This window comes from Microtus ochrogaster, unplaced genomic scaffold (genome assembly GCF_000317375.1).
Source record: "Microtus ochrogaster isolate Prairie Vole_2 unplaced genomic scaffold, MicOch1.0 UNK71, whole genome shotgun sequence".
NCBI classification, from domain to species: Eukaryota; Metazoa; Chordata; class Mammalia; order Rodentia; family Cricetidae; genus Microtus; species Microtus ochrogaster.
Genome location: NW_004949169.1, coordinates 1620923 through 1631787, shown reverse-complemented (window position 1 = coordinate 1631787; position 10865 = coordinate 1620923). Strand labels below are relative to the sequence as shown.

The 10865-nt window shown below is 35.6% G+C and overlaps 1 protein-coding gene across 1 annotated transcript in view; it reads right to left on the bottom strand.

Moving 5' to 3' along the window:
- The window catches only part of LOC101982181 (dystrophin-like), a 681579-nt gene that overhangs the window by 284563 nt on the left and 386151 nt on the right, over nucleotides 1–10865 (bottom strand). The window contains exons 5-6 of the mRNA XM_013354813.1: nucleotides 10118–10210; nucleotides 1375–1547 (exon numbers count right to left, since the gene is read on the bottom strand). Coding sequence (XP_013210267.1) covers nucleotides 1375–1547; nucleotides 10118–10210 — 266 coding nt within the window. The remainder of the gene's footprint in view (nucleotides 1–1374; nucleotides 1548–10117; nucleotides 10211–10865) is intronic.

Here is a 10865-nt window from a genome sequence, read left to right as displayed (position 1 = left end):
ACCAATCAGACTACTTTTTACAGTCAGTTTTGCTGAATCATTCACCTGGAAACCTAGTCTGGATGGGACTAATTAAGCCCAGCTGCAGCATGACACCTGACAAAGATGCTTACTTTGAGTTTGCCCTTGAGTTCAGCCTTACCACAAGGAAAATTTATATTCTGGCCTTCTTTGGAAACAAGAGAGGTATAGAAAAATGGGAGACTTGGTGAAAAAGAACAGGGAACAAAAATAGATAAATACAAGTGACAAAAGATAACCTGTATGGGTATTCTGGGAAGTTGAATTCCAGTGGAATTTATTAAAAAAATAAAGAATTAATTTGGCAGTCATTTAAAAGAACAGTTAATAACAAGACCAAGGTAGATATTTCTTGGAGGAAATATTACATGATATAATTATATGTAGAATGGTACTGTATAACTTGTACATATGAAAGTATTGTATTTTAAAATAATATACTTTATATATAATTATGGATGTATATATGCACCTTTCCCACATGATTATAACTTTATTTGAAATATTATAAATTAATTTATTAAACTTTATTATCTAAGAAAATTAAACAATTGTTTTGTCATTGTGAAAATTAGAACACTGTCTGGACTATAGTAAAGCTGCTTAGTTTACTATGTTAGACTGTTATTTATATGAATGGCCACAGAATTGTTCCTTAATTCAAAGAAATTGCTTTGCTGCTCTATATAGAAAAAAAACTTTCTTTTGATGTTCTGAACACTGAGTTATAGAACTCACTAGATGCCCACCCCCCTTTTTCGCTATGGTTACTAAAATGCTTAGTGTTTCTTTTAATCCTCATCAGAAAGAAAACATCCATGATACTATGATGTTTGCTATGGAAGCTTATGTTTCATATGACAAATGTTTATCTGTACATTATTTATCTGAGAATGGTGATCTCACTAAAACCACTTGCATAAAATTTGAAACCACTTTTAGTTCTGTAGTCTAGGCTCAAACTTATTTCTGCTTCTATTGAAACCTATCAGCCCCCTTATCAGCAAAGTCATGAAATAATCTGGTTGTTTTGGAGTCTAAGTATAAAATGTGTTCATTTTCGTTCCTCCTTCAACCACAGGCATATGTAACTTAAAAATTAGAAAACTCCTAGCCATGGTGTTTAAAGCATGTAATCCCATTACTCTGAGAACTGAGGCAGGAATATCTACCTAGAGATGCCCTATCTCAAATAAGCAGGTAAATATATGATGATATGCTTAGTCTGTTTCAATAAATACTTAGATCGATATTGTGAACACCATTTTTCCTAGTAGACAGGTCATATTGCAATAAAATACATCATTAGTGTCTAAATCAATACTTAAAAAACAATTTAAATTTCAAATTTACCTGTGACTGTGGATGACAGCATTCAAAGCTAGGCCATCGGACCAGCTGGTGGTGAAGTTGATGACATTAACCTGTGGATAATTGCGCGTTGATTGTCGGACCCAGCTCAGAAGAATCTTTTCAGTGTTGGTTTGCTGCAATCCAGCCATGATAGTTTTCATCACATTTTTGACCTGTTTGTTAAAGAAATTTTCAATAAAAAGCACATATCCCCAAACAAGTACTCCTCACATTTTTAAAATAGTAATGCCTCTGGTTCTTGAGGAAGGTTGTTTCCTAATTTTTTGAGAAGTGGCCACACTGACATCCAAAGGGGCTGTACCAGTTTGCACTCCCACCAGCAATGCAGGAGTTTTCCCTTTACCCCAAACCTCTCCAGCATATAAGTTGTCGTGAGTGTTTGTGATATTGGCCCATTCTTACAGGTCTAATATGGAAACTCAGAGTTGTTTTGATTTGCATTTCTCTGATGACTAAGGATGTTGAGCATTTCCATAAGTGTCTTTCAGCCACTTTAGATTCCTCTGTTGAAAGTTCTCTGTTTTAGGTCTGTACTCCATTTTTTTTATTGGATTATTACCACTTTTGCTAATAATAATTACCCAAAGGATGCTCAACTATACTACAAGGACATGTGCTCAACTACGTTAATAGCAGAATTGTTTGTCTTAGCTATAACCTAGCAACAACCTAAATACCCCTCAACTGAAGAATGGATAAGGAAATGTGGTACATTTATACAATGGAGTACTACATGGGAGAAAAAAATAATGACATCTTGAAATTTGCAGACAAATGGATGGATCTAGGAAACATCATATTGAGTGAGGTAACCCAGACCCAGAAAGACAATTATCATATGTACTCACTCATAAGTGGTTTTTAAACATAAAGCAAAGAAAACCAGCCTACAAATCACAGTTCCAGAGAACCTAGACAACAATGAGAACCCTAAGAGAGATGTACATGGATCTAATATACATGGGAGATAGAAACAAACAAGACCACCTGAGTAAATTTGGAGGATGGGGACTATGGGAAAGGGAGCAAGGAACTCAGGACCGCGAGTGGTGCACCCACACACTGAGACAATGGGGATGTTCTATCGGGAACCCACTAAGGCCAGCTGGCCTGGGTCTGAAAAAGCATGGGATAAAACCGGACTTGCTGAACATAGCAGACAATGAGGACTACTGAGAACTCAAGAACAATGGCAATGGGTTTTTGATCCTACTGCATGTACTGGCTTTGGGGCAGCCTAGGCAGTTTGGATGCTCACCTTACTAGACCTGGATGGAGGTGGGTGGTCCTTGGACTTCCCACAGGTCAGGGAACCATGATTGCTCTTCAAGCTGATGAGGGAGGGGGACTTGATCGTGGGAGGGGGAGGGAAATGGGAGGCGGTGGTGGGGAGGAGGCAGAATTCTTTAATAAATAAATTAATTAAATAATAAAAAAATAAATAGAGATGTCAAGAAAAAAAAGAAAAAGTAATTTTGGACTCTCACCTTCCAAAACTACAAGCTAAATTAATCTCTCTCTCTCTCTCTCTCTCTCTCTCTCTCTCTCTCTCTCTCTCTTTAAGTACCCAGATGACTCAGGTGTTTGATTTTCATAACAGAAAAGGACTATACCAGGGAAATGAAAGGCATGTTTGTCAAGGCGAGTCTTACCTGTTGATGGCCTGTTTTACTGGACAAATATGGAAATCTGTATGATTATTATACTTATTCTCCAATTGACAGTACTATTAAATTGAAACACAAATGTGTGTGTGTGTGTGTGTGTGTGTGTGTGAGAGAGAGAGAGAGAGAGAGAGAGAGAGAGAGAGAGAGAGAGAGAGAGATTATAAGCAATACACTTCATTGAATCAGCAATGACTCTAATTGAAATTGGTTAGGAATCAATTCGGTGTGATTGTTGTCTGAGAAATATGTTCAATATTGTCTTTAGAGTCTAGCATACTAAAATACTGCTTTGAGACTTGCTCTTTTTATAACTTTCACTAGACTTAAAAAGACAGGGTATAAAATATTAGACTTATTTTTAGTCAATAGTAAGATAAATCACTAGTGTTTACAAATAGAAAAGCAGTTTTAGTAAGAAAATGTTTGCTTGTAATAACAAAAATCCCTTCAGAATGATGTAATTATATATATTTACACACACACATATGCAATAATTGAATAAAAAGAGGGTAACAATTTAGAGTTGAGGAAACACAATAGGGGCTGGATGGAGCAAAATGAAACTAAAAGTTAAGTCATTCTATAATTTAAGAACAATATTTTGCTTTATAATGCATATTATTTTTCCTTTCTATTAGATTACTATATGAAATTCAGCAAGTTACCTACCCATTTAATCACCAGATTATTTATCTCCAGAAAGAAGATTGTTTTCACAACATTCCAAAATACAGTGAACTAAAATACCCTAGATCCATTTTGTAACTTAAAAGATAATACCTATTATGCTAACTAACAGCACCGACTAGCTTTATATCAACTTGGCACAAGCTAAACTCATCTGAGAAGAGAGAAGCTCAATTCAGAAATTGCCTTCCTATGATCAGGTTACTGGTAAGCCTTTAAGACATTTTTCTTTTTAAAAAAATAGTGATTTATTTGGGTGGGCTCATGCTGTTGTAAGTGGGACTATCCCTGGTCTTGTGGTCCTGGGTTCTGTAAGAAAGCAGACTGTTCAAATAGTGAGGAATAAGCTACTGAGTTGCATGCTTCTATGCCCTTGTCATCAGCTCCTGCCTCTAGTTCCTTTCCATGTTTGAGTTTCTGTCCTGACTTCCTCCAATAATAAACAGTGATGTGAAAGTGTAAGCCAAATAAACTGTTTCTGCCCCATAAAGTTTTAGTCATGGTGTTTCACAACAGCAATAATAACTCACAGACACTGACTGGACTGAAAATGTTTACCTGTTGAAATTTTTAAAAATCGACAAGTGAACATTATGTAAAAGAGGAATATGCGTGCCTAACAGCTATAGATGCATGCTTTATTTTCCTTTTATCAATTGCTTTCAGCACAATTGTTTCCTAGTCTTTGAATAGTTACAAATATTATTTAGAAATTTATTGAATTTCAAACTTTCATTCCCCTAAGTAGTCTGATAAAAATGCACATTCTAAACATTTTTATAAATTTTAAGAATGAAGTGATACTTCATTTCAGGTTTTTTAATCTACAGAATCATTTAAATGACTATTCTTTTTCTTTTAAAAGCTAAAATGGATCCATTATGAGATACTTGCAAGAGTAGGTAAGTAAATATGATTAATGCTTACCTACATAGTTTTCCTTTGTGTAAACCTAAGGTATGTGTGCACAAAAATGTGATGTGACAATATATATGCAATCATTATGCATCAATGTGAAATATAAATATATTTTGGGTTGGATTTTTTTATCTATGAAGAGATTAACATATATTTGCCTTTGCAGTAAATACATATTTTAACAACTCATATTAGTTGTCTTTTTATGAACTGTTGAATGTAAATTATGGGATATAATATAAAATCTGATTTTCAAACACTTATAAAGTTAGAGATGATATTTGAAACATGGTGATAGTTTGAAGGTATGAAATCTGTGTAGATGTGTGGCACAATCTGCTGATAACTCTCTCTATCTCTTAGAGATGTGTTCTCCACAATTTTGTCATTCATCTCTGACCTACTACCTATTTACCTAGTTACTCTATAGATAAGTAGGTCAAATAATCATATACAATATATAATCTTTCACAGCATATTCTAATATTTTGACATTCATGACCCCCAGGTACAACCATTTGTAGAAGTATGCTTTGTGTACTTTGTTGAAGCAGAGTTGAAATAAGTCAAATAAGTCATTAATGGCATATTAGTGATGATGGATTTTCTCTGATCAGGCAAGCCTCCAATGATGAATGGAATTCATTTGCAAAATGCTTGACCAGACTGTCCTCTATGTGTATAATGTTTAAGGACAAAACAAAATTCAATCCAAAATGCTTTTAGCATCATTGTGTGTCTAATTCAGCTTATCAGGCTCAGCCTCATTGGCATTGCTTCTACTTGAGCAAAATATTACTGAGAGAAAAACAAAGAGTAATACGTATGTATAATTATTGTTTCTCCCTTTCCTACATAAAAATTGTTGCCAGGAAATCATTAAGATGGCTAGAAAGATGAACTTGGAATCAGAAAATAATCTTTTCTTCAAGGCTCACAGTGCTTATGAAAGTATCAACTGAAACAAATATGTAAATATTTGTTAATTGGAATGCAATCATGACTAGGAAAGGAAGGGTAGATGCGTAGATGATGGCTTGGGCACAATTTTAGCCTGTGAAAGATTCTGAATTCCATCTTTAACAGTGAAAAAAGGCAATGGCAAAAGTGACAGTGTTACCTAGCTAGGTAAACAACGTATAATGTACAGAAAGCCGTACCAGCAAAGATTCCCCTTCGAGGAACAGTTTGTTACTCAGCTGTTATCACACAGACTCCTGCTGTTAGTCTCTTGGGCAGCTACCTGAATTTCAGAGCCCTGTCACCAACGGTCACAGCTTTTCTGCTGTCACACTTCTCCATTGCTGATAAAATAGAACAGAATAAACTATCAGCCATCTGAACTTCAGTTAGGTCGCTGTTGGCCAGATTCACCATGGTATTAAATAAAGCCACTTAGATTCTCTGTTACCATGAGGCTATAGCTCTTTTTCTTTCAACTCCTGCCACCACTGTTCTCAGTCTCCAGAGCATGAATTAATAAACATGTGTCCAGCACAGGTTTGCCCACTTAAACTACTTCTCTAAATGTATCCCTCTTGAGAATCAGGCAATGAAGAGATGTGTCATCCTGATGAGGAAAAGGGCAAGAACTAATTTGCAGTTTGGCAGGGCTTTGCAGAAAGGACTTTCAGCAGCAGAAAACATGGCACTCTCTGGTAACTGGATGTTGAATATTAAAAATATATATACCAATGTGAATAACACTTAGAATTAAGAATTATCCTTAGCTTAGCCATCAGAGGTAGGTACCTGATTTAATATCATATCAGCACATAGTATATATCCTTTAATTTATTATAAAGTCAAGTTCTTATTATGTAACTCTACCTGGCCTTGATCTCATAACTCTCCATTGTCAGCCTTCTGACAACAGGGATTATAGGTGAACACCACCATGGTCAGATGACATCAGAATTTTTTTCAAAGCCACTTATTTCAGAACGTATATATTCAGTTTCTTTTCAGGAGAATAGTTGTATATGAAGTGGAGACTAGAAAGGTGATGATGGAGAAGTAAGTTTGGCATTCACAAGTTTCACAAGTCCAACATTCTTTATAGCAGTATTAAAAACATAATACATGGCATTGGAAGAAAATATTTACATATATGCATTTGCTTTAATGCTACTCACAATTGAATAAATTTATATAATATACTATGTTGACCAGAGTCTGCTTTTATTTTTTCTGAGATATTGAAACTTCACTATTTAGTATAAAAACACATATATGATCTTGGTGAGAGAATCTTTTGGGATTCAAGGAGGAATGAAGAGTATTGAGCAACGGAATTTTTAAGGATTGTTAAGTGGTTTTAAGAAAATATGTCAGCATGCTAGGAGAGGTGATGTAAGTAGGAAGAGAATGCAAGAGTCTGTATACTTGCATTCACAAAGCTAAGGTACTTTAAGTACACAATTGGAAAGTAGATGAACTGTATAATTATGTCTTAGATAAGGAAAACAGTAAATAAGGGGATTTCTTTTAGTATTTCTGGGTGTAAAAATCCTCCCCATAACAACACCTCCCCTCCCTGGTGCAGGGGAATTGTCTGTATCCTGTCAATCATGTTTTAAATAAATCCTGATTGGCCAGGCAGGAAGTATAGGTGGGACAACCAGACAGGAAGTAAAGGTGGAACAATGAGAACAGGAGAATGCTGGGAAGGAGGAAGCCCATTCCTCCACAGTCCTGCCCAGACCACAGAAGAAGCAAGATGTGACCTACCCTACCGAAAAAGGTACTGAGTTGGAAAACCAACTCAGTGATGAACACAAGTTCACAAGCCTTTTGGAAATCTCTGAATCCCTGTGTTGTCCTCCTTGCTTTGTCACAGCTGGTGGCCGTAATGCCCAGCATCATCTACAGACTGGGTCCCCTCAGAAGCTCTTACTAGGGTCATCAGAGAAATGTGTTCAAAACTATTACAGTCATTCTACTAGCACTTCTGGTGTCTTTTGTGGTCCTGTATGCCTTATTTCATTTTTTAAATGTTTCAGCTTAATTCTACAAACAATTGATTGCATGGAAATGGTTCCTCCTTTAAGATATTTTGAAAGATACTGAGCAGCATAATGAAATCATTGGTGGGAGGCAGGATATGGTGCCACATAGCTGATTTTATTGAAACCGTTTCTATATGAAAATGGCTAGAAACTTGCCAGCTTTGGATCATGTTAAAAGTTATATTTGTTTTCTGTTCTTTTAATACTGCTGTAAAATGTAGTTGAGCCCAGCCAAAATAAAAATATATCAGGACAATGGAATTATCAGTATGGTTGTTGAATTGAGTAAGTACGTGGCTGGTCCCTCCACTTTACATCAGACTAAGTAATATTTACAATTCTAAATAAAATTCAACTCAAGTAAATGAAATAATCATGGCCAAATATTATACCCAATGAAAGAAGCTACACAGAAAAGAACACATATCAGACAAGACCTCCTGAGAAAATTATGAGGGGGGAGAGAAGGGAGGGTGGAAGGGGACATGGAGGGGAGGGAGGAGGCAAACATGAGGGAATGGGATGTTCAAGAGAAGGGAAGGACAGAGAAGCAGATAAAGGAAAGTGATATCCTGATTGAGGGAGCCATTAAAGAGCTATTAAGGAAAATCCCAGGAATTCTCAAGGATGACTCCAATTAAGACTCTAAGCAACAGTGGAGAAGATACCTAAATCGGCCTTCCCCTGTAATCAGACTGATGACTACCTTAATTGTCATCATAGAATTTCAATGATCAACTGATGGAAGCAGATACAGAGATCTACAGGGAAGTACTGGACCTAGCTACCTGAGACCAGTCCAAGAGAGGGAGGAGTGATAATATGAGAAAAGGAGTTAAGACCATAATGTTGATACCCACAGACTCTGCTGACCTGAGCTAGTGAGAGCTCACTGACTCTGGACTGATAGTGGGCACACCTGTATAGAAATAAAATTTAGACCTGCTGAATGTGGGGGGTATTTATGAGGCTTGGACAGTGTGTGAGGCCAATAGCAGTGGGACCAGGATGTATCTCTAGTGCTTAAACTGATATCTAGGAGCCCATTCTTTTTGGAGTGATATCTTGCTCAACCTAGATGTAGTGGCGAGGACCTTGGGCTTGGCTGGAAGTGAAATGTCAGACTTTGTCAACTCCGCATGGGAAATCTTAACCATTCTGAGGAGTGGATGGGGGAAGTGGGGTAGAGGGAAGGTGGAGGAGGCAGGAGCAGGGGAGGTAGAGGGAATGGGGATAGCTATGCAAAATGAGAAAAGATTGTATTAAAAAAATTCTAATAAAAATAGAAGATCCCATTGGAGCAGTATATCCCCAAACCACAAATATATACAAAGAAATGCTTTAATCGTTTTCCAAGACTAGAGTAGTATCTCTGACAGATTTTAAATGCTCAGAAATTTCCCCTGGAGGTAGTATAAAAGTGCTAAAATTGGTCTGTTGTGATGGTTACACATCTCTGTAAATAACCTAAAATTTTCGTTTGACTAGAGAAAAACATTCTTTCCTACAGATACTTTGAGAAGCTACTGAGCAGATGAATTAAGCCTGATTGAAGAACACTGAATTTGACATAAAGAATTAGTAATTTATGGTTAAAAATATATCTTAGAAAAAAGAAAAGGCAGGCATATCTCAACTATCTCCAAATTTGTAAACTCTTTAAAGATGCTAAGCAATCCTTGTCATTTTTACTGGCAGTTGAAAACAAGTATACAACACTATTTTAACAGCAGCTATTTTCTCATCTAATCCTGATAGGAAATGAAAACATGTTCATGCATTTCCCTTTTGAGAGAAAAGGAATTATTATGACATTATATCCAAGAGTGTTAAGTTAGTAAATGGGTACGTTTAAATTTAAGCTCAGGTTGTAATGACTTTAAATGTTCATATGCTTTTCCCTTAACCAAATGACCTATGATCTGGTTTAAAGAGTTAGAATAAATTAGACAAGCACAAAAAGCCCTATCCTCAAGTTACTGAGAAAAATGCAATTCCAAAAGCTGACTGTATAACAGGCATACTCCTAAAAATATTCCTATTCTATTAATATTTCATCATTATAGATATATATTTTGAAAATACAAGATTGATAAGTTTATTTTTTTACAATGGTCATTTAAAGAACAGATAAATTATTCTTTATAAAATTCTATAGTTTGTTAAGTGCACATATTTGTTAAAATTTTTAGATATGGTTGGGATTTTGTCTTATTTTGCCAACTTTACCCCATGACAAAATTTCAACAATATTCCTACAACTATTCCAGAACATATTTTGTGATTATCCTATCCAAAATGACATACATGTGTAAATTTAAAAGGCAGTCCTGGGAAGATGGCTAGGTAATGTCAGTGATATGTGTTTATTTTGTAGGTCAATTAAATGAAAGGGGTTAGCAACCTCTTTTATAAAAAGGCAATGTCTGGTAGTATATTTACCTGCCAGTGGAGGATGATATTCCAAATCAAACCAAGAGTCAGCTTATGATTTCCATCCACTATGTCACTGCTTCCTATATTCACCAAATCAACCTGATAAAAAAGAAGAAACTATTTGAATGGATAGCAAATGATTAATTATAAATAAACCAAAATGTGAAAGTATTGCATTTAGCTATTCTTAGAGCCTAAGTAACAGTACAGATTAAAAAATGTAATGCAAAAATGAAATGAAATGCATTTTAAGTTCATTTTCCATATTAAATAAGTACCTAGGAACTAGATGATGAAAGCATTAACATATGAATGTAACACTGCACATTAAAGAGACCAACCAGAGTTCTCCAAATAAAATGGATAATAGTAATAATTCACAAAAGGATGCATGAAATTATGACATGCTGACTAGTATCAAATCAAGTTGAAACTTAGAAACAAAACACACAAAAATAAAATAAGAAGCATCAGCAGTATTTCTATTTAGTATAAAAGAAAATCTGGCCTGGAAGTCATGGTGCACTACTTTAATCCTAGCACTCAGAAGCAGAGGCAGGAAAATATCTATGAGATCGATGCCAACGTGGTTTACAGAACAAGTTTCAGGATAGTAGAGGCTACAAAGAGAAATTCTGTCTTAAAAAAAAGAAGGAAAGGAAAGAAGGAAGGAAGGAAGGAAGGAAGGAAGGAAGGAAGGAAGAAAGAAAGAAAGAAAGAAAGAAAGAAAGAAAGAAAGAAAGAAAGAAAGAAA